General features: G+C 43.2%; 1 protein-coding gene across 1 annotated transcript in view; it reads right to left on the bottom strand.

Annotated features, from left to right (window-relative positions):
* The window catches only part of LOC144589100 (uncharacterized), an 83,939-nt gene extending 62,715 nt beyond the window's left edge, over positions 1-21,224 (bottom strand). Inside the window, exon 1 of the mRNA XM_078393057.1 lies at positions 18,646-21,224. Within this exon, the coding sequence (XP_078249183.1) occupies positions 19,047-20,666 (1,620 nt within the window). The 5' untranslated portion in view covers positions 20,667-21,224 and the 3' untranslated portion in view covers positions 18,646-19,046. The remainder of the gene's footprint in view (positions 1-18,645) is intronic.
* Between the last annotated feature and the right edge of the window lie 3,750 nt (positions 21,225-24,974).

Genomic DNA, 24,974 nt, shown 5'->3' with positions numbered 1-24,974 from the left:
GCTATGAGGGTGTGATCTGCCTCCATGGTGGAAGAGGAACATCACATTTTGTCCTCTACTAAATCATGCCCCCTGTCAAGTTCTGTTCTGTATGTTCAGGTGATCATGAGGTGGACAGGAGAAGACAGTGTTTTGTAACATAGGCCTGCAGCTTGTAGCACTCAGATTTTTACTGAGAAGGTAACTGAAAAGAACTCCTTTTGAGAAACTGGAAAGTATAAAATAGGTTGTGCAACAGACTGAGTCAAATCTCCAATTCTGAATCAGTTTGAGAGATTTGGACGGTGTTTGTGAGTTCCAGATCAAAGCAGAAAGGCCAGATTTCATTCTGGGATGGAGCAAAGTAAATGTTTAGATCAGTTTATGCCTGGAGAACAAACAAAATAGGATGGGACACATTATATTAGTTAAGCTTCGTTCTTTTTTAAAAAAAGCAAAATAAGAGCAGTATGCAAAGCTGTGAAGCTAGCTATCACAAATGTCGCCAATTTGCTTTCCTCTGTAGGGAAAACTATACTGTAAAATGTCCTGTGTCGAAACAGAATGGGCTATAGTCAGTTTCGTTTTTGGATTCAACTCAATGGGAGGTTTTCGGATCCCGAACTGCATTGAATAGGGGCAAACTGCCTTGAAATGCATTGAAACTTATGTGTTTCAAAGCCCTGAACTGGCTGCCAAATCAGACCAGGTGACCTCTGCGCGGCCATAGTAGACAGCTTAAAACCAAAACAAAATGAAAATATAAATATAATGGTAACTAATTTTAGCACCTTCGAACTGTAACTAGGAATGAGCATGAACTGGAAAAATGACAAATAGGGGTGTTTCGTGGCTACTCATGAACCACGAAGCACCCCAGAATCCCAGGAAAACAATCCAGTTTGTGGGGCATGTGTGTGTGTGTGTGTGTGTCTGTGTCTGTGTCTGTGTCTGTGTTTCATGCCTAAGGGTGGAGAACCTAACACCTTCATCACTCTGCCACCTACCCACCCACCCTTTCCCTCTGTCCCCATGACCTCCCTCCCTGGTCCTCCTTTTCCTCCTCCGCGGCCACCATCTACAGAGTCATGCACATCGTAGATATGTGCATGTGCAGAGACAGCAGGCTTGGCTCCTGGAAAGGGAGCATAAATGCCTTAATTTAGCCAAAGAATTGTAGACCCTTAAAAATCTAATGGCCTGATCCTATGCATTTCTTCTCTGCAATAAATTCCACTATATAGTGTTGGACCACAGTTTTATTATAGTAACCAGCTACAGTAAGAAGCACATCTCTGAATCTGTCACATGTGATTCAGATCACATGTTGTTATGTGCCAGTCAAGTTGCCTCCAACTTACGTGTGTGTGTGTGTGTGTGTGTGTGTGTGTGTGTGTGTGTGTGTGTGTGTGTGTTTCATGCCTAAGGGCAGAGCCACCCGCCCACCCCCTTCCCACTGCCCCCATGACCTCCCTCCCTGGTCCTCCTTTTCCTCCTCTGCAGCCACCATCTACAGAGTCATGCACATCGTAGACATGCGCATGTGCAGAGACAGCAGGCTTGGCTCCTGGAAAGGAAGCCCGGATGCTCTCGCTGAAGTTGGTGGCGGCAGAGGAGAAAGAAGAGAAAGAGGCAACAGGACCAGGTAGGGAGGCAGTGCGGGGCAGAGGGAAGGGGGCGTGACATTGTTTTTCCGAAAGGCAAAAAAGTCCATTTCTTTGTTTCATTGCAGCAAAACAGCTTGCACAAACCAAACCAAGAACCAGCTTGGCTTGTGTTTTGTTTTTCTTTTCCCCCAAGTTCGTGGTTTGGTTTATGCCTATCTCTAACTGTAGCTAAACCTCATTTCTTTCAGGCAGCAACTTTCTGTGTTAGGCATCCTTGTTCTTTCCTAGGTTGCAGACTGCTAAGGCTGGATAACGTTCAGAGATTCTGTTGGGAATTTGATTTGCTGATAGCTGTGCTACCTTGCCTCGCCCTTGTCTGAATGTGGACACCGCACACTCCCTTTGTCTATTCTGTAGTGCCAAATTGAGAATATATGGGTAACTTTCTTCCCAACTGAAAACTCACTCAGTGGGAAAATATTAGCATTCCACTTGCTTCTTGCATGGACTACTTTTATTCCTCTACGCGAAATGAACCAGAATTAAAATTTCCAAAGATCAGCATTATCTGTAACTCAGTTGTTTTTCATTAGCTATTTTGCCCGTTTTTTTTTATTCCTAGACCGGCTAACGAAAAAGGGGTTGGGATTTTTTTTTTCTCTCTCTCTCTTATTGATTCTCCTTATGCAAATCTGCCCTAAATAAGCTTTGATATTTTCAAAACTGCAGAGCTGGTCATAGAAATGTTTGTTTTTGATTAGATTTCATTGTGTTTAGGAATAGTGCAGTCTTTTATCTGGGTAAAGAACCCTTGATACACACATCGGACATATCAATAGATGCAAAAGCTCCAGGTGGACTTCATCCATTATGGAGCAGAAGAACTGGAGAAGGTACATTGACCAACATCACTTTGCTTTGATCTGGGACTGACACACATTGCCCAAATCACTCAAAACTGGTTCAGACTGTAAGTGCAACTGCTTGTTACTTTGTTGCCTGATCTTCCCTGAGGATTTCCATCTGCAGAAGGTCCTTCTTCTCTGAGAAGTAGGTCCTCCATTTGCTGATGCCATCCCCATCTGTCACGTCCTTTTGACTTTCTACATCTATAAGAGGAGGGAACAACTACAGTAATAAGTACCAGGAGAGCAGATGTCACACTCCCTGAAACACAAAGGAATGGAGGATGTCATGGGTGATCTGCTTGACTTAGCTATTTCCTAGGGCTGTTGTGGTAAAGGTAAAGGTTCTCCTTGACATTTAGTTCAGCTGTGTCCAACTCTAGGGCATGGTGCTCATCCCCGTCTCCAAGCCATAGAGCCAGCATTTGTCCGAAGACAGTTTCCGTGGTCACGTGGCCAGCAGGACTAGACACGGAACACTGTTACCTTCCCACCGTGGTGGTACCTATTTATCTACTCACATTTACATGCTTTTGAACTGCTAGACAAGTGACAGGAGCTCACTCCATCGTGTGGATTCGATCTTAACGACTGCTGGTCTTCTGACCCTGCAGCACAGAGGCTTCTGCGGTTTAGCCCACAGTGCCACCATGTCCCTATAGGGCTGTTGTAGCTGGGGCCATTTCCTAGTGGTGTTGGGATTTGTCTTGAAAGGTGTTTGGGTGAGCAAAGGAACCACAAGAGGTAGAGGGTACACAGTTAGATACCCATGGAAGAGGGGAGATAGACAATCTGTTGTTACTTTCTCCATGCCAATATCAATGAGTGTGGCCTACACATGACCAGGACTGTGTCATTTTCATACCTGTCGCAGCTTGGATGGAGGAAGCAAAGAAAAAGGGAGCAAAGAAAGATGTTCCCTTCTAACTAAGCGGATGGAGCTCCATTTGAAAATCAGTAGAGCTACAGCCAAGCATACTTTGAGTAGCAAAAGTAAATGTATACAGCGGAAAAATTACAAACATGTTTGCCAGCAATAAACGCATTGTCAGTTCCAGTTCTTTCCTTATCAACTGCACACTGCAGGCTGTTCATTTCATAAGGAAAAAGAAGATGATTCAAAGGTGATCAGGAGGTTCAATAGAAGATGCACGAAGAGACGCATATTATGGAAAACATGTTGGGGCATTCCCTCTGTGTCCCATTTGCATCTTACTCGAACTAATGGTCACACAACGGAATTGATTCACAACTGATAGCAGGGAATGTGATTTGACACCTCACATCATTAAGCTATGGAACGTTCTGTTTAAGAGGCACAGTTGGCTATTGCATGGTGTGTTTCTGAAAGGGGAATTAGACAAATTAATTGAGGCCATACCAATTTCTTTAATGGTTATAATCCACCTTTTCTTTCCAATAAAAGAATGACCAGTAGCTAATTGCCATTTTTTCCACATTTATAATCAAATAGTTCTGAGTTGAATCACAGCTTGAGAGAGGGTGAGCTATAGAATAAGGAAGGTCTGTCACCTTCGTGACATGCTTGCAGTTTTGTGAAGCATGGGGCTAGGTTCTGGACTGGAATTGGCCTTCATCCAGTCTGTCCCATCTGGTTTTTCACATTCTTAATTACATAACAGTTTTCACAATGTCTGCATATAATGGACCCCTTACGTGGGAAGCTGAACCAACTGTGTGAGTCATTTCAGATACCTTACTCATGTGGATGGAGTTGCTATTTTAACATCCATTAGAGACACGAGTGGGAGGTGATTGGTGTTGAGGTTAGAGTGTTATTCTCAGGAGATCTGAATTCAAATCCCTACTTAGCCATGAAACGTACTAGGTCACCTTGGCTAAGTCATGTGCTTTCAGCGAGACCTGCCTAACTGGGTTGGTATGAGGATAAACGAGACAGAAAACAGTCATATGTCTGGAAGTCACTGAAGCAAAATTGGGACATACTGTAGATGCAACAAGTAAATAATCAAGAATTGACAGTAACTATGATGACTGTGTTTTCAGAAATGTCCACAGTGCACATTAGAATTATCAAAATGAATAAATAAAACGTCTTCCATTGCACACACCCAATCCACCAGCATGATCTGAAGTACTTTAAAGTTGCCTGATTTTCCAAACCTGAGGAATTCTGTATTTTATTTTATTTTTCATGTGGCACCTCATTTCAGTTCCATCCCTCAGATCTCCTCAGGGGAAGGGTCTCAACATTTATTTTATATTTCTCTTGAAGCGATCTCTTTAGTTGAAGTTAGAACATGGGACACTAACTTTTTCTTTCTCCCCAGTAAAATGAGGAGCTGGCCGGATAGCTCAGTGGTTTAGGTATTTGATTGCGGAGCAAGAGTTTGGGAGTTGGATTTCCCAAGGTGCCTACTGGGAGAAGAGCCAATGTGTGTAGCCTTGGGCAAGATGCATACACCCAGGGTACCCGCACAAGAAGGGAATGGTAAACGACTTCTTAATAGTTTCTGCCTGGAAAACTGTGAAAAGGGTCATTATAAGTCTGAATTGACTTGATGGCACTTTTTAAAAAAATATAGTAAAATGAAGCCCTAATCTTACACCGCATTTAAGTATTAAAAAATTGAACTGGGCTAAACTACAACAATAACTTTAAAGAATTACTCTGATAGAGAAGCAGTTGCTATGCTGGAACTTCTTACTCATTTGAAACGGAAATCAGGAAGTTACCTGAGAAAAGAGAAACTATTAAATAAATCACAGTTGTACGGCACTTGGATAAATAAAGAGCATTTGAAAATATGAACCTGCCGGCTTGAAGCAAGGTCCTTCTACAATGCTCCATTCTATATCCACCAGATGGCATGTTTTGGAGAAGCTTCAAGATGAAGTGTCCAAAGAACAAGACACCTACCATTGTTTGCTCCGTTCACATGATATTAAGTGGCAGGAATTGCAGTGGATTGCATACAATATTAATTTTTATGCAAATTGGCTCAATGCAAACTTCCTGAATTAATGTTAAGTATCACAACACAGTTGTACTTTGATTGTTCTCTCCTCTGAATTTTGCAATCTGGTTCTTGGCTCAAAAAGTGCACTTCAAAATGCAGATTGGAGAGAGAATAACTGGGGAAAATGTATACGTAAATGTGCTTTCTCAGCCACACTAGACGGTGTTATGAGTCCTCCACACAGAGCATGTTACCATAGTCTCTCGAGACAGAAGGATGCCTAATCTAAAAACCAACGTGTTGTAATCTATAAAGCAATCCGGAATCTTCTCCACAAACTCTGCTAGACCTTACTATATCTCCCAGTTTTTGTGTTACCCCTGCATACTATATGAAGAGGAGGAGGAGGAGGAGGAAGAAGAAGGAGGAGGAGGAGAAGTAGGAAGAAGGAGGAGGAGGAGGAGGAGGAGGAGGAGGAAGAAGAAGAAGAAGAAGAAGAAGAAGAAGAAGAAGAAGAAGAAGAGGAAGAAGAGGAAGAAGAAGAAGAAGAAGAAGAAGAAGAAGAAGAGGAAGAAGAAGAAGAAGAAGAAGAAGAAGAAGAAGAAGAAGAAGAAGAAGAAGAAGAAGAAGAAGAAGAAGAAGAAGAAGAAGAAGAAGAAGAAGAAGAAGAAGAAGAAGAAGAAGAAGAAGAATAATTTAAGAGTGCAATCCTTTTTTCGGATTAAGGGACAGGTGAAGAAGGTGCTTTGGAAACCAAGAGAGAAAGCAATGTGCTTGTTGGACTGGACAGGAGAATAATAATATTTCCTATTTGTTTGCATCACCTTCCTGCCAGTCAGCAGTTTGAGCTCCCCCAAGCCTAAGAAAGACGAAGAGCTGACAGTTTCTCTGGTGTCGGGGCTTTCAAGGGGACAGAGAGCTCCTCCCTTGGATGGTGGCAACTTGTTGTAAGAGTTAAAGGTGAGGGCTGGAACACCTCTGAGGTGATGGGACTGATGCTGAGAGAAGGCTACCAGAAGATGCATTCTGTTCTGGGGTAGATCTCCCCAGGAATAGGTGGCTACTCAAGAGGAAGAGTTCTCCTCAAGTGAAGGACTTCCTCCAAAGGAGACCAAGTGGAAGAGTGATTGCACTAGAATTTTCATTTCTGGCTCAGTCATAATAGCTTCAGAGCAAAGCCATCAAAATTGTTGAGACCAATGCTGTTCCTCAGCTTCCACCTGTGTCTGATTTCTAGTATCTTGTGACTCATGGTGGGATTGATGTGCCAATTCCTGGTCTTGGGCTGTGTTTGACTTTGCCTCCTGGAATATCCCTGCTTCCTTGTTGTTCATATTGCGCTGGGTGGAGCCATAATTGTTACCATTTTTTGGCTCTATATCCCCCTCATTTGCCTTACCTGACCTTCTAGTAGGGCCCAATTTGTTTTGTTCCTCTGTGAGGCAGGATGGATTAGGAGAGACTGATTGGTCCAAAGTCACCTCGTATGTTTCACAGTGGGATCTGGGTCTTCTAAGTCCAAATACATTAGATGAACATCCAGCTTTTTGACTACCATCCCACCCCGCCCAGTATAAAATCAAGGAAGAGGTTTTGTTTTGTTTTTCTCCAGAACACTTGTGAATCTTGAAGACACAGTTAAGAATGCCAGGACTGTGATGAGCAAATAAAATAATAAATAAATAATTATAATAAATAAAAAATAATATAAAGAAAGAACTATCCATATTTGAAAATGGATAGAGACCTCGGGAACTGTAGCCTTTGGTCCCATGGAGAAGTGCATTATCTGGAAGGACCTTGGTAACCTATGGAGTGGAGTCAATAGTACCAACAAGAACCTGAGAAAATGGGATTCCTGCACTGACACAGTCCTTTGCGAGCGTGGAGATGAAACAACTTCACATCTATATCAGTGCCCCTTAGAAAACTGAATGCAGGCATCCAAAGAATAGCAAGGAGAGACAAGAGGGCCTTCTTAAATGAACAGTGCAAAGATATAGAGGAAAATAATAGAAAGGGAAAAAACCAAAGAGCTGTTCAAGAAAATTGGAGATGTTAAAGGAAAATTTTGTGCAAAGATGGACATGATAAATGACAAAAATGGTAGGGACCAAACAGAAGCAGAAGACATCAAGAAGGGGGGCAAGAATACACAGAGGAATTATGCCAGAAAGATTTGGATGTCCCGGACAACCCAGATAGTGTGGTTGCTTACCTTGAGCCAGACATTCTGGAGAGCGAAGTCAAGTGGGCTTTAGAAAGCATGGCTAACAACACGGCCAGTGGAGGTGATGGCATTCCAACTGAAGTATTTAAAATCTTAAAAGATTATGCTATTAAGGTGCTACACTCAATATGCCAGCAAGTTTGGAAAACTTTGGCAGTGCCAAAGAATGCTCCAACTACTGTACAATTGCACTCATTTCACACACTAGTAAGGTTATGCCCCAAATCCTCCAAAGTAGGCTTCAGCAGTATGTGGACCGAGAACTCCCAGAAGTACAAGCTGGATTTCGAAGGGGCAGAGGAACTAGAGACCAAATTGCTAACATGCTTTTGAATTGTGGTGCTGGAGGAGATGTTTGAGAGTCCCCTGGACTGCAAGGAGAACAAACTGATCCGTTCTGAAGGAAATCAACCCTGAGTGTTCACTGGAAGGACAGATCCTGAAGCTGAGGCTCCAATACTTTGGCCATCTCATGAGAAGAGAAGACTCCCTGGGAAAGACCCTGATGTTGGGAAAATGTGAAGGCAAGAGGAGAAGGGGACGACACAGAATGAGATGGTTGGACAGTGTCATGAAAGCCAGCAACATGAATCTGACCCAGCTTCGGGAGGCAATGGAAGACAGGAGGGCCTGGTGTGCTCTGATCCATGGGGTCATGAAGAGTCGGACACAACCTAATGACTAAACAACAACAACATCATTGGCCTACATTCTAGTGTGATGCCTCTAAGATGAAGAAATAAAGATTCTCCCCTCATTCCCAAGCCAGTCTGATGTGAACATAGACAAGCTGGCCCATTCGTGCTGATTGTATTGTTCAGCTTGCATTTTCTTTATTTCCCTCTTTCTGTCACTCTCTAAATGTGGGATTGGACTCAAAATGAAAGGAAATCACCGCTGAGCACTTCCTTCTTCTGCCTCTTCCAGACAGAGCTGTCAGGAAACGGGCTTGATGAATTATAATGAAGGCATTGTAGAAAGGAGGGAAATTCAGGTCTGCCATAAATTATTGTCATGGAAATGATTCGCTTGTTTCATAAATAGGGCCCTAATTGTCAAAGAGGAAACGAGTCATGGTAAGCACAAGGGGACTGTCTTAAACCAAGATGTAAACAAGAATATAAAAGATAGATCAAAACCTTTGATAAGTTACACAGGATCTAATAACTAAAGGGATTGGGCTCATTACTGAGAGAAGAGGAAATAACAAAGAATGCGGGTAAACGGCAAGGGAAAAACACCCCCACCTCTTTGAATAACACTAGGCACTAAACAAATAACATGATTTTGCACTGTAGATGGTAGACAATGATGAGATAAAAAGGAGGATTCTCAGAAGATTTATCAGAAGAATTAAATACAAGGGAAGAAGGAACAGAGCAGAAGTATTAAATAATTACTCATCTGTCAACGGAAAGTGGGGAAAGTGGGAGGGGGTTAGTTTCTTTCCAGGTGTCCAGAGAGGGGCCGTTAAGGAAGTTTTGAAACTCAAAGACAGTGTCACACTCCTCAAGCTTTGAGGAGCGTGACATTGACAGGTAGCTCAGTTGTTGCACAAAGAATGTTGAAATGCCACTTGCATGGAACACAGCTCTCCAATATGATGCTAAAATGTGGGAAAGAAAGGAGTCTGAGAAAGCACAGAAAGGAGAATATGGCATCAGTTTCACATGGCTATGTAAATAAGAGGTGAACAGCTTGGGAAAATACGGCAACTCAATGACCTTGGATACATCTAATACCACGGCTGAGTCTAGAAGCTAATGGTGGTTGGATCTAGTTGCTAGTTGGATGAGAGACCACCAATACCATGTTGAGAAATGGCCGAAGCTCAGTGATATGATTGCATACAGAAGATCCCAAGTTCCATCCCCAACATCTCCAGGCAAGGTGAAGAAATAAGGCTGCTGACACACAGAGTTGACAATGGATGGAACAGTGATTTAACTCAGCAGAAAGCAGCTTCCTATGATCCAGTTTTGTTAAGGCTAAGGGGAAGCTAGAGTGTCAGCCTGTCTTGGATGGTGTGATAATTAACAAAAAGCAACACTGACTACTTCAACAGATGCAAGAGAGGGAAAGAGAACACTCAGCAAGGAGACGGGGCTCTCTTCGAATTCAGAGGTGGGAGGAAACGATTGGTTAGTGCTGGATATTTGTTGGTTGGTTTATTCATAAACACTTGGGGTGGCTTAAAATAAGATCATATTTTTTGGCACCAAATGCGGTTTTAAAAGTTTGATTGTGGTGGCTGATAGACAACCAGATATAAATTTTCCAAAGACATCCCAGGCTTGGGGGTGTGTGAGGAAGGAAAGGTGTGCTGTTTTCCCAAGTAAGTAAAGAAAGTTCTTCAACCTTTCTCTCCCTACTGCTTTGGGAGAGCCCAACCAGATACTGTAGAAACAAGATTTCAGATTTCATCCTTCAGGTCTCCAGGTACAGTCAACCCTCGACTTACAAACGGCCCTAGTTAAAAACATTTAGACTTACAAACCGCTCTGATAGAAAAATATTGACTCGACTTGCAAACTTAGATTCGAGTTAACGAACCGAAAAAACCGTGTGGGAGGTGGGGAAAGCGCGAAATTTGAACTTTTAGTTAACTGTTGGCCAATGAAGATGGTGGCTATCTGCTTCCTCGCTCTTCTCAGCATTTTGAGAGTGGATTTGGAGACAGTCTTCAGACTGCCTGGCATTGCCTGGTATTGCCTGGTATTCCCTGGTACAGTGTTGTACAGACTGTATTTTTATTTTTTGGATTTTTTAAAAAATTTGATTTTTGGATTTTTAAAAGGTGTTCCCTCCCTCCTTTACTGCCCCCTTTTTCTGCAAAAGGTGCTTGTATTGGCTTGTCTTGATTGAAAAGGTGCTTTCCAAGGTGATCTGTTGTCTGAAAGGTGCTTGGTTTTCCTCAGAAGGTGCTTGTCTTGGCTGAAAAGGTGCTTTTCAAGGTGTTCTGTTGAAAAGGTGTCCGTTCTCTCCTTCCCTCCCTCTTTTCTTTCCTTTTTTTTAAAACCTAAGTCATCTTAGATTAAAAGGAAAAAAAGAAAAAAATCTGCCTCTAGTGGTAGGAACGAATTAACCGGCTTTGCATTAGTTCCGATGGGAACTAATGATTCGAGTTACAAACCTCCCCTCGACCTACGAACCAAAAACAGCCAGAACGGATTAATTGGTTTTCAGTGCATTCCTATGGGAAATGCTGATTCGACTTACGAACTTTTCGACTTACAAACTTCCTTCTGGAACGGATTAAGTTTGTAAATCGAGAGTTGACTGTATTCCTGCCTGAAAATCTAAAGAGTCACTGGCACAACTGTAAGTAATGAAACCTTTTATTCTTCTATAAATGTCTCAGAATAAGTTATGAAGACCTTGTGTGATGGTTGATGAGAAAGGAGTAGACTACCTGGGGGACGCTTTATTTTACTTTACTTTAATTAGATTTATACCCCGCCCCTCTAGACCAGGTCTACTCAAAGCTATCTTCCCCTGTTGACCTCTGTACCTCTATTTTAACAGAAAATTAAAACTCTGCAACACAGTTCAACAGTATCTAGGAGTCTTCACATTTCCTATTCCCCATCCAGAAGCTATGGCTTACAAGTGTGCAACCCTTGTAGAAAGCTGGCACCAGATGAAAATTTGTATCCATAGCCTCTCCCAAAGATGGTTCCAAGCCTTCATTTCGAATCAACCTTGAGATGAAAATGTGGGGCCCTGATCATGCCGATTGCTATCCCCTGATGTTCTTGCCTTGAGTTGAAATACGTAGTCTTCTCTGAAAGTCACTGTTGTGGAAAAGTCCTGAACAGAAATGGCTTTGTTGTGAAAAAAAAAACAGCCACCACCATAAGCACGCGGGATGTTCGGTTGTTAAGGTGACTGAGGAGAGAATAATGGGAACAAGAAGGAGGAAACGTCTGTGAAAGCTACAGCTAAATGTATAGTTCCAGTGGAGAAAATAAACACAGCACTGGCTTTGAGTGCTTCAGGAGTATAATATAAATCTTAGGAGGAGGTATTACTGCTCTGGAAGGCTCTCGTTATACCCCTGCCAAGCCATTTTCGACAGCATTTGTCACAATACCTCAGCAAGAACATAATTGCCCTTGAGCTTGTAAAGAGCAGAACAGCAAGACTAATATCCTTCGAGATGTGTCATAGAGGAAGGTTAAAGAAGCGTTCTTTAAGGCACCCGGAAAGAGGGGTTTTGCAACCTATCCACCAAAGTCAGTGCTTCTTGGCTAGCGTGAAGGACCTGAGAGACAGAAGGGTCGTGGGATGGGTTTGAAATGATATTTGATGGCACGTTTTTATTTAAAGTTTGCTTCTTTGCATGTTAATCTTGACCCCTCTTTATCCTTATGGTTTTTCCCCCACTTAAAAAAAAATAGAGTTCAAAAGCCTGCCCTAAGGCTGTTACTCATACCGCAGGCTTTCAGCTGAAATTTGGGGGTATCTTGAGATACCACCAATTTACCTTGGACCTTGCCCACCACCTGGGATCCAGTCTGAAACTGAATTCCACCTCAAGTTGAAAGTGCTTCCTAACACTTGAGGGAAGGAAGGATTGTTATTCTGCCAGCATGGTTTAAATGGGGCACTTGACTTCCCTCCCTCAGTATTAGTCCCCATGAATATTAAGCTTCACAGGGAAGTGCCTTAGTCTTACCACTTCCCCAAGCATGTCTGGTGAGGACTTGAGAGGTGGGGCTTTTTCTGTAGCTGCTTCCAGATTATGGAACTCCCTCCCTCAGGAATTGTGGATGGCCTCTTCCCTCCTTTCATGATACCAGCTGAAAACTCAGCCCCACAGACGACCACCATTTAAAATTTGATTGTTTGTTTTTAAATAGTGTGGATTTTTTTTTAAAGAAAAGAATAACATTTGCATATCATGGTTCTAAATTTTAATTGGTTTCATTTTTTATTCATTGTGGCAGGATAAACATAAATTAAAATAAATAAATATCTCCCTTTGGGTTGCATCAAATAATTGCTGTGTCAAAGGATGGAATCAGGATGTTACCGATTGAATAAGAGCATTAATCCGCCTAGTTTGATACTGTGAACACCGACTGCCAGTAACTTGTTAGATTTTAAGGCAGGAATACCTGGAGACCTCAAGGACTGAACCCGCAACCTTTGGTATGCAACGCAGCTGCTATGGTGCTGAGCTTTGGCTGTTTCCTATCAAGACCTCCATGGATCAGAGTCTAGCTTATTGGGTTGCAGGTAAACGTCAGGTGTTAGCTACTGTCCCACTGGGTTGTGGGCAATCAGCTTCTACCAAAATTGGAGGGAAGCTTCTAACTCTGATTGAGATAAGTGACAGTAGAAGGTGTGGAGCAGCATTCACAGGTGGGAGTATCTGTGTAGGAGATTATGTCATTGATATGGCGATGTTTTGTACTCAGGTATCCTACGCAGTGCTGAATCTCCATTAAGTAAGCAGCAAGTACATATATGTTAAGTAAGCTACAGGTTGGGACCATAGAGTATGCTCTTGTGTGCCATCAAGTCTTTTCTGCCTTATGGTGACTCTATGAATGTAGACTTTCTGAAATGTCCTGTCATCCTGAACCCTGCTAGAGTCCATGACTTCCTTTATTGAATCAGACTATGTGTATTGTAACTTCTTAAGGTTCAATTGAGAATATGGTAAATGTAAAGGTTCCCCTTGACATTTAGTCCAGTCGTGTCTGACTGTAGGGCGCGGTGCTAATCCGTTTCCAAACCGTAGAGCCGGTGTTTGTCCTTAGACAGTTTCCGTGGTCACGTGGCCAGCACAACTAGACATGAAACACTGCTACCATCCCACCGTGGTGGTACCCATTTATCTACTTGCATTTTTACATGCTTTCGAACTGCTAGGTTGGCAGGAGCTGGGACAAGCGACAGGAGTTCACTCCGTCACATGGATTTGATCTTACGACTGCTGGTCTTCTGACCCTGCAGCACAGGCTTCTGTGGTTTAACCTGCAGCGCCACCACATCCATTGAGAGTATGAGTTACCTTTAAATATAAAACTAAAGTTATTTATGTTACAAAGCTGTTAAAGATCACAAACATATCCAAAGTGCAGCTCTGGCACAATAAACAACTCCCATGGCTGTTTTTGTAGTCTCTACCTCCAGAAACTGCAGCACACCTTTTAAATACATTGCAGGCTGATCCTGCAAGTGTTTAACACCATAAATGTTAAATGGCCTCTAGTCCTGTCCTAGTTCTCCACTCCTGCCTTAGGGACACATCATTAGCCATGCAGCTGGCCATGCACCTTCATGGCGATGGACTAACATCTGTTGAAGTTTCTGCTATTACCTCCTGATAATGGTAAGAGTGTTGGTCCAATCTTCTTGTTGTTACCTGCCATCAAGTCACCTCCAGCTTATGGTGACCCTATGAATGAATGAACTCCAGAATGTCATCTCATTACCTGGCATGTTCAACTCTGTTGCGGAACAAAATCTCAAATGAAATCTCAAAAGAAGCTGCTTCCTCCTCCTCCTCCTCCTCCTCCTCCTCCTCCTCCTCCTCCTCCTCCTCCTCCTCCTCCTCCTCCTCCTCCTCCTCCTCTTCTTCTTCTTCTTCTTCTTCTTCTTCTTCTTCTTCTTCTTCTTCTTCTTCTTAATTTTAGAAAATTGTTTATTTTGTTCTGAGACTAATTTAAACCTTGACTGGGGTAGTTCTCCCATCACCGATTTTCATCAAGAGCTAAGATTATTAAAAATGACACCACTTCTTAAGACATAGTTTGATTACTCTTGTTCTTTGGACCTTCCCCCCCTTATAGCTATAGGGAGCAATGCCTCCTCTATTATGTCCAATGTTTTCAACACTGTGAGCCAATGAAACAAACCAGGATGTTAAAAAAGGAGGTAGAAAATTATCAATGGTTCAAATCCTGTGGTTATGAGTGATGATGAACATCCCATGGAATTTTCTGACATCCTTAGAAAACTGCTTGCAGCCAACATTCTAGGCCTATAGGAGAGCGGAGCTAATAGGAGGAGGTTTCCAGAAGCTGACTTATATATTCCTCTTCTCTTTCCCCAAATCAATGAATTCACATGGGGTGCCATCGCCTGAAATGTATCTCTAACAACAGCCGTCAATCAATTTTCTTCCATCTTGCGTGCCACCTTGGGTAACCCTATTAAACTATTCTAGCAGATTTAGGGTTTATTGATACAAGACGGACTTATAAACAATACCCCGAAATGCTACAAGATTTCACTATTCTTCAGCATTTGCTATTTTTTCTGGCTAACTGAAAGATGAAGAAAGGAATGAGTCTTATACTTGGCCAGCTCTGTTAGATTTGCACAATACTAGATTTGCCCAGCTCATCTTTGAAAGCCCTGGGAGAAATTGAAGGCCTGGAAGCTGAGTTATGCTTGCCTCGAAATCTAACACATGTAGGCACGCAACCGATAAATGCTTCGGCTGCACCAACAACAGAGAAAACCATTTCCAGCTTTGTTAGTTTTGGGGTTTTTTGTGTTTATTTATTTTTTGGTCCGTCTCTGTAGAAAACCAATTTTTGCTGTGCAGATTAGAAAAAAAAAATCAATGGATCACAATTTGCTTGACAGAACTAACCTGTCAGCTCTAGTTCTTTGTGTGGTAGTGCTGGATGCACATTCTTCAGTGCTGACCTGTGTGACTGGAAACAGATTCTGTAGTTCAACATTTCAATAACCATTCAAAAGAAGAAGAGAAAGAGTTGCTAAGAGGCTGGTTACGAATTCACCTGTGGAGTATTCAGCTGTGACTGAGAAATGGCAAAGTTGCCAGCAAGACCAGCGGGCCAAAGGTCCATCTATTTGTTCCCCCAAATAGATCCACAGTTTTAGTGCTAAGACCCCAACAGGTAACTAGCAGGGACTTAAATCACAATGGTGATTCAACTCAGACTCAACTTAGGTTGCTTTTTCAATGACTCAGATTCAACTAGCAACCTAGAACCTCCCTTTTTTTCATGGTGGGGGTAGACTTTTTAAATAGGGACTTGGACTTGGGACTTGGGACTTGGTACCAAAGGGACTTGGGACTTGATATGAACATTTCAGCCTTCAGACTTAGATCCAAAGACTTGCCAACATCCCTGTTATTTAGTTGTTCATTTTAAAAGGGGCTCGACAGCTTTTTCTTAAGGTCACTGCAAGTCGGAACCAACATGACTTTGTGCAACACAAAATTGCTACAATGCAAGTGTGGGCAAAATGTAGCACAAAGGTCTCATTCCCCTAGCGCCATGAAGCTCTCCCATCCCACTGTTCCACAATTCAAATAAACAAATAAATAAACAACTCGGGTCAAAATACAGTCTCTGATTTGGGGTTTGGGGCTATGTATAAATGTATTATTATTTCCCATCAGTCTAACTCTTACATCTGAGGAAGCAGGCTTGTCCATGTTGGTTCCTCAAGTGTTCTTGGACTGAAACTCCCAGAAAGCCCTCACCACTAGCTGTGCTGGCTGGGATTTCTGGGAATTGTAGTCCCAGAACATCTGGGGACCCAAGTTTGAGAACCACAGGTGTAGAGGAAAAGCAGGATCCTAGACATTTTTCTTTTAATTCAGAGAGGAGGAAAAGCAAAGTCCCCCACAAAACCTGTTGCCCTTTTAAAGCTTTAAAGCTTTGGATTTCCTTTAATTCTTCTGTTGGGAGAGTTCAGGTGTGAACACATGTGCATGCATGTGCGGATGTGAGAACATCCAGGAAAAGGATGAAGAAAACAATAATGCACAAAGTCTGCAGACATTTGCATCCCTTTCCATTCCATACCCAGCAACAAGTAACAGGTGCCATGCCTTTGGATTCCGCTGGAAAAGCAGTAAACTATAGTCATGGATCTTAACAAAAAAAGTGAAGATGTTTTTTACATTTTAATTCATTACAAAAGTAGCTCATTTTAAAAAAAAGGTGATGCTTGCTCAGATATTTCACTCATTCCCATCTTTCCACATATAGGGTCACCACATAAAAAGAGGCAAATCTTGCATGACAAGCGACACTTCCTGATATTTCATCTTCCACGCAACGGAGGTGACCCGCGCACACTTTCTCCAGCTGTGTGCGACTGTGCCCCAAATGAAACTCCCCACACACTCAAACTTCTCCTATATATGTTTGGGGTTGCCATTTAGACCTCTAAACAGGGGCTGCTTCCTTTGAATTATCCCATTATCAACCCAAGCACAACAGAGTTCCTTTTTACACTGCTGTGTTAACACCACTACAGCTTAGGGGTTCACCTCACACTGCCCTTTTGACTATCTAAACCATTAGTCACAGTGCTGACCTATGGTGTACACAAATATAATATTCTGTGAAATAAGAAGTTGAATTTGTAAACCCAAAGGAGTTTTATTAGGAAGAAAAAATGCAAAGGAATATAAAGGGCTCAGTAAACAGGTGGAATTAAAAGACAAGAACAATATTGGAAACTTTCAGTTTTAGCAATATACATATTCAAAGGCTTTTACTTTTGTTCTTTGTACTTTAAACCCTTCCTGTTCCTTGTATACAGACAGATGCTTGCTTTGACACAAGGGCTGAAAAAACCACATGGTTATTCACAAACTCTTCACAAAACAGAACACTCAATTCTCACACAACTCTGACAACGTTAACTAATCCACAGCTCTTAACTCTTCTCTTCGTACAACCTTCCTTGTATTTTTTTTTTTTAAAAAAAACCCTCTCCAGTCAGGAACAATGCAGATGAATTAGCTTGCAGCTCCGTTTATAAATGCTCTCTCACATTTCTGAACCGTCTTAACTATCACTCCTGGCACACAGTCTCCATAAAGCTATCCATCAATCCCAACCAGATAGCGTTCGAGCAAACACAAACCTATACAACTATACACAAATTAAATTAAATATATATGCAGTGCAAAATTACCACATCTATCAAAGATATATGAGTCATGCCCTTCCTTTCATCCTCTGCACATGTGCACAGACCTTAATTTTTGTAAAGAGTATAATATAACTTTTCTTGGGAAGCAGAGAAGAAAAAAGGAAGCTCTTGAATTTTCAGTCACCCCCAATACAATAACTTGGCTTCGGTGTTTTTCAAGGATACTGCAACCACATGTACTAGCGAAGGAGGCAGTTTGTGTAGCTGGATCAAACAGCTCCATTCATAATTCTTCACAGAGGCTTACTCAGCAGTTGGAAGGGTGTAGATTCCTTTCAAAAGATCTCCTCATGGTTGCTAACAGTGGTCAGAGCAACCTCCAGAAACAGGGAAAAGCCCCTTTGATATGAATTACTTAGCAGTCAAGGCTAAGCTGGCTGCCTTACACCTCAAAGCTTCTCACGTCAGCTAATGCCTTCCCTGAAGTCTTGGCTGGGCCTGCTTGATAAGGGCACTTGAAATGCTGAAAGTTGCGATCTTGCTAAGAAGGGTCAAAAGAGCCATCTTTAGTAATATTTCCAATGCTCAGATTATTGCCTGTGAAGAGAGAAGGAAATGCCACGCATGGGTATGTTTTCCCTTTCCTCACAAGGCATGGACAGCTCTCCTTCTGATAGTTCCCCCACCTTTCTGTGCTCAACGGCTGTTTCAGAAAGTTAAGTTGAATTTATAAAGAAAGAAAATGTGTGTATCTGTGTGTCCAGACCTACTGGAGTATGCCACCCTGTATTTATGCTGCCACCAACCATTCCCTGTAAGGAGTCACACAGACCAGGAATGGATTTTACTAAATCAAAGAACAAGGTTTATTTAAATAACAAACAGGGTAAATAAAATGATCAGGTAAAGAAGATACTGTAACGTGGCAAAGTCCCAAACATATACAGATAACAGTTTGGTTCACACAGAACACTTTAAAGTAAAGCACAGACCCTGAACCTATCAGTTCTGGCTACCCACATAGAAACCTGAACCTATCAGGTAGGTACTAACTGACACACAGTTGTACCCAGTCTGACACACAGACTCCAACTCTTCACTCTCCACACAAGCTCCAAATATATATACAGTACAGCTCCTCCCCCTGATGTCCCGCCTTCCACTCCCCATAGGATGGAACTTTCCCTCCAAACCCATGACAGACAGGTAACATCAGTGCTGTATGTAACACCTCCCCTCTTTATAAGTTGTTTTGCAGGGGAAAAGCTAAAGTGCTTTTCTCCAAAAAAACAACCAGGATCACAACACAAAACAGTTATACATCATAACACACAATACCATACTTACACTCTAGGTTAAACATATCAATTAGGCATTTAAACATTCATATTTACAATACATTAAGTTACCTTTATTAATACAAACCAAGACTGATCAATAAACAGGTACAATTAACTTTTGGTCACCAAAATATACATAGTCCATATTTCTTTCGCCGTCTTCACTCTTCGGGTCTTCTTGACAATGCGTCAGCAACACAGTTCATTGACCCTCTGACCACCTTCACTTCAAAGTCATAATCTTGCAGGTTTAAAGACCACCTCATAAGTTTACTATTATGGGTTTTCATTGTCTTTAACCACTGCAGTGGTGAGTGGTCAGTGCACAGAACAAAATGTCTTCCCCAGATGTAAGGCTTGGCCTTCTGGATCGCGTATACTATGGCCAGGCACTCCTTTTCTACGGTTGCCAAATGTCTCTCACCTTTCTGGAGTTTCCTACTCAGGTAGGACACTGGATGCTGGTCACCATTTTCATCCTCCTGGCAAAGAACTGCTCCTACCCCGCTGTTAGACGCATCGATGTAGATGATGAACTCCCGGTCGAAGTCTGGAGCACGCAGCACTGGATAATGGATGAGCGCCTCCTTCAACCTCCGGAACGCCTCCTCACAGTCGCTGGTCCACGGGATGCGGTCATCAGTCTTCTTCCGCGTCAGATCGGTCAGCGGAGTCGCTATCTCGCTAAACCTCGGGATGAACTTTCTGTAGTAGCCCACCAACCCAAGAAATGATTTGACTTTTTTCTTGGTGTTGGGTCTGGGCCAATCACGAACGGCTTCTATCTTGGCCTCTAGGGGTTTGATCACTCCTCCCCCTACTATGTGACCCAAGTATTTTATTTCTGGGCTACCCAGCTGCAGTTTGTTCTCTTTGCAGGGCCTAGGCCAAAGCACTTCCTCCCCTAGGTTAAAGTGCCTCTCCCTGGCTTTCTGGTCATACCAGGTTTTCTTTCTGACCTTCTGAGCTTGCAGGTTTTCTGCTGCTAGCTCTAGGTTTCTCTTCAGGTCAGTCATTAAAGTGTCTATATACGTCACAACATCTTCTGGGTCATCCTGGGTGATCTGCTCCCAATTTTGCTTGATTAAATCAAGTGGACCTTTCACCCTTCTCCCAAACAAAAGTTCAAACGGACTGAACCCGGTACTGGCTTGTGGCACTGATCGATAAGCAAACAAAAGGGATTGCAGCTTCCGGTCCCAATTGTTTGGATTCTCTGCCAAGTAAGCCCTAATCATGCGCATCAGAGTCCCATTGAACTTCTCCGTTAACCCATTACTTTCGGGGTGATAGGCAGTGGTTTCCTTGTGTTTAATTCCACAGATTTGCCATAACCGTTTCATGAGCTTCGATGTAAACGATGCGCCCAAATCTGTGATTATTTCTGAGGCAAATCCCATCCTGGACATATACCCCACCAAGGCATCTGCCACTGTGTTAGTTTCGATGTTAGTCAAGGGAATGGCTTCGGGGTACCTTGTGGCATGGTCCACAATGGTGAGAATGAACCGGTTCCCCCTCTTTGTGGCCTTGGGCAAAGGTCCCACAGTATCCACTCCTATACATTTGAACGGGGTGTCAATCACAGGCAAAGGGCACAACTTCGCTTTGGTCCTGTCACGGTTATTCCCCTGCCTCTGACACACATCACATTGTTTACAGAACTCCTTGATCTGCTTCCCTATTTCAGGCCAGTAAAAATTCTGTGTGATTCTCTGCTGTGTTTTGTTCACCCCTAAGTGCGCAGCAAACATGTCAGAGTGCCCCCTTTGTAAGATCATGGGGCGATACTTTTCAGGTACCACTAGCTGACTTCTGATCCCATCTCCCCCTTTTGAGATATTCCTCAGGGTCTCTCTATATAAAATTCCCTTTTTCTCACGAAATCTCGCTGGGGTTTCAGGTGTTAGCTGGGTGTCTGTCACCTGTTCAAAACACTTTTGGAGAGTGGCGTCTGCCTTTTGCTCTTGGCCAAATTTGCTGTCTGTGGTTAAGGTTTCCGCCACAGCTTCGGAACTACCCTCATCTGCTTCCGCCTTGGGCTCGTCAGTACCCCCCTGAACTGTCTCCGTGGTAGCTTGTGAGCGTGTAATCACTAGCACCCGTTTCACATGTTCAGCCAGGTCATTTCCCACGAGCACGGCTGCTGGCAGAGTCAATGAAATCGCTAGCCGCCAAACTCCCCTCCAGCCTTGAAAGCTCACAGGTACCTCAGCTACTGGCAGTGAGATCACCTGCCCCTCAATCCCTGCCACCTTTAGGCTCTCATTTGGGATTATATACTCCCTAGGAATAATGTCTGGATGGCACAGGGTCACCTGGGAACAAGTATCCCTTAGCCCCCTATACTGATGGTCAAGTATTCCTACGTCCATTCCTGCGGTCTCAAACAATTGTGAATCTGTTCTCACTAGTAAGCAACGCTTGACCTCCACAAGAGGACCATTTTCCCCAGCCTGATCAGCAGATGTAACTGTTCCAGATTGAGTAGCCATGGCAACAGGCTCCCTCAGTGGCAAGGAGCTTTGCTCTTTCTGGACACAGAACACAGCTTTTGGCTTGGTTCCACCCAAATCATGAGGCACATTTCCCTTTAGCTGCTTTACTTTCTCACACTCTGAGATTAGATGGCCCTTTCCTTGACAGAAATAACATTTTCTGCTGTACTTGGAGTCTTTCTCATCTGGTTTTGGTTTTCCCTCCAAAATCTGAGGTCTTGGTGGTTTCATGTCTGAGGGCTTCCCTTCAACATGGGCCCCTCCCCCTTGCTGGTTTTTCCCTGGTCCCTGAGAGTACTTGCTGTAGGTTTCTTTGGGTTTACCTACAGATTTCCCCTCAGCACCTAAGGGCTTTCTTATTTGGGAAATAAAATCTGCGATCTCTGCCGCTTCTGTCACCGATTTCGGTCTCCTCTCCCTCACCTGGAACTTCAGTTCCCCATGTAGGACTGAATAAAACTGTTCCAGCGCTATCAGGTCTTTGAGCTGCTGGAAGGTCTCTGTCCCCTCCTGCGATAGCCATTTCTCTAGCAGCCTCACCAGTTGGGCCCCCACTTGGGTAAAAGTCTGCTCTGGTTTCTTTGTGAGTGACCTGAATCTTTGCCTCAGCTGTTCCGCATTTATCCCATGTCTGGCAAACACCAGTTTTTTAAACTCAGCGAAGTCTTTCAACAGCTCCACTGGCATCTCTGCATAGACTTCTGCCAGGCTGCCACTGATTAAAGATCGCATAATGGTCATCTTCTCAGTTTCCCTTACTGAGAAGTCCACAAATGCTCTTTCCACGAGGGAAAAGAACACCTCAGGGCAATCTCCCTTGTTGTACACAGGGAATTTCTTCAGGTCAGTTTTAGACAATTGGCCCACCTCAGAATCCCTATTGTTATTGTTGTTCTGGTTCATCATTTCCAATTTTCTTAACTCAAACGCCATCCTTTCTTTTTCCAGAGCAATTTTCTCTCTCTCTAATCTTTCCTCTTTTTCCATTTTCTCTCTCTCTAATTCGAATTGTCTCTGTTTCTCCCTTTCCCTTTCCTCCATTTCCCTCACCCGCAGCTCATGCTGTTGGGCTAGGCGCATTCTTCTGAGTTCTGAGGTCTGTTCTCCCGTGTTCTCATCCTGCACTGAGCCAAATTCCTCCTCAGAACCTTGGTCTACCTGTGGTTCTCTTACTTCACCCATTTCTGCCATTTGGCTTCGAGTCAAGGGCATAATCCCCCCCCAGAACAGGCTGCCTTCAAAAGTCAAGCCTCAAAATAAAGCGACGACTTTTTTCCTTTTGCCTCAGAAACAGCCTTCTATAGATTGCTGCTGTTCCTTCAGCACTAACTTGCAACTGTTGCCAGGCAGAATTCACCCCCTCTGCTAGGCCTCTCAGCAGACAGGCTAGATCACTGTTACTTCACACAGCTTTGCCTCAGCTCTTTCCCGCCAAAACGGGTTGCCTCAGAGCTCCCTAATCTAGTCCCCAATCTGAGTTTACACGTTCTTCCACTAGCCTACCTCCCCGTGAGGTAAGCCTAGAAGATTACCTACGCGCTCTCAGATTTTCCCTGACTAGACCCCCCTTGCTCTGGGCACACTTGCCAAGGCTTTGCTGGACCACTGGACAACTGGACCAGTCGTATCCCACACGCTGGACACCAATCAATGTGGCAACCCCAGACCTACTGGAGTATGCCACCCTGTATTTATGCTGCCACCAACCATTCCCTGTAAGGAGTCACACAGACCAGGAATGGATTTTACTAAATCAAAGAACAAGGTTTATTTAAATAACAAACAGGGTAAATAAAATGATCAGGTAAAGAAGATACTGTAACGTGGCAAAGTCCCAAACATATACAGATAACAGTTTGGTTCACACAGAACACTTTAAAGTAAAGCACAGACCCTGAACCTATCAGTTCTGGCTACCCACATAGAAACCTGAACCTATCAGGTAGGTACTAACTGACACACAGTTGTACCCAGTCTGACACACAGACTCCAACTCTTCACTCTCCACACAAGCTCCAAATATATATACAGTACAGCTCCTCCCCCTGATGTCCCGCCTTCCACTCCCCATAGGATGGAACTTTCCCTCCAAACCCATGACAGACAGGTAACATCAGTGCTGTATGTAACACAGCTCCATTCATAATTCTTCACAGAGTCTTACTCAACAGTTGGGAGGGTATAGATTCCTTTCAAAAGATCTCCTCATGGTTGCTAACAGTGGTCAGAGCAACCTCCAGACACAGGGAAAAACCCTTTTGATATGAATTACTTAGCAGTCAAGGCTAAGCTGGCTGCCTTACACCTCAAAGCTTCTCACGTCAACTAATGCCTTCCCTGAAGTCTTGGCTGGGCCTGCTTGATAAGGGCACTTGAAATGCTGAAAGTTGCGATCTTGCTAAGAAGGGTCAAAAGAGCCATCTTTAGTAATATTTCCAATGCTCAGATTATTGCCTGTGAAGAGAGAAGGAAATGCCACGCATGGGTATGTTTTCCCTTTCCTCACAAGGCATGGACAGCTCTCCTTCTGATAGTTCCCCCACCTTTCTGTGCTCAACGGCTGTTTCAGAAAGTTAAGTTGAATTTACAAAGAAACAAAATGTGTGTATCTGTGTGTCCAGTTTGTGTGTCTGAAGGAGCTGTTGATCACCTTAAAAAAAATTAAAGGTGTGAGAGAATCAGAAGCAAAACTTGAAGAAGAGGTTGTGTTTTCAGAAGATTCTGATAGCTAGAGTCCAAAAATTTACCTTTTTCTAAGAGAATGGTCCATGGGATATATATACTATACAGCAGCAGTGCCCAAATTTCGGTCCCCAGATGTTCTTGGATGAAAATTCCCAGAAGCCTTTATGACGTTCTGTGCTGGCCAGAATTTCTAAGAATTGTAGTCCAAGAACATCAGGGGACCCAACATTGTGGACCATTGCTGTACATTAACACCGATCTGATATCTAGAGCAGTTAACATAAAATGGCAGAAAGGGATACTATATGTTTCATAAGTGTGTGGAAGGGGAAATTTTAGCCGATGTAGCTTGCCATATGAAAAGCTCATCTGCTTAAATTTCTCCTTTGCACGAAGTCCAAAATATTCAGGAGCTCTATCATTTTTTCTCCTATGACCATCTTACTGGTACCAATTTAACTACCATGGATCCATTTTATGGAATCCTGGGATCTGCAGTTTGATGAGGTACTTCGAATTGTCTAACCAAGCTTGTTGTTGTTTAGTGGTTTACTCGTGTCTGACTCTTTGTGACCCCATGGACAAGAGCACACCAGGCCCTCCTGTCTTCCACTGCCTCCCAAAGTTGGGTCAAATTCATGTTGGTAGCTTTGATGACACTGTCCAACCCTCTCATCCTCTGTCGTTCCCTTCTCCTCTTGCCTTCACACTTTCCCAACATCAGGGTCTTTGCCAGGGAGTCTTCCCTTCTCATGAGATGTCAAAAGTATTGGCCAAGTGTATGGATAGTATAATAGGAGGATCTCACAATTTTTCTACACTGAGGAAGAGTGAGTGCTTCCAACTAGCAATGTGGCAGTTATATAATACTTTTGCTTCTCTCTTGCTACTGGCCACGATAGGTGG

Source organism: Pogona vitticeps, chromosome 4, assembly GCF_051106095.1.
Source record: "Pogona vitticeps strain Pit_001003342236 chromosome 4, PviZW2.1, whole genome shotgun sequence".
NCBI classification, from domain to species: Eukaryota; Metazoa; Chordata; class Lepidosauria; order Squamata; family Agamidae; genus Pogona; species Pogona vitticeps.
The sequence above is the reverse complement of the archived record's forward strand: the minus strand, read 5'-3'. Positions and strand labels throughout refer to the sequence as shown.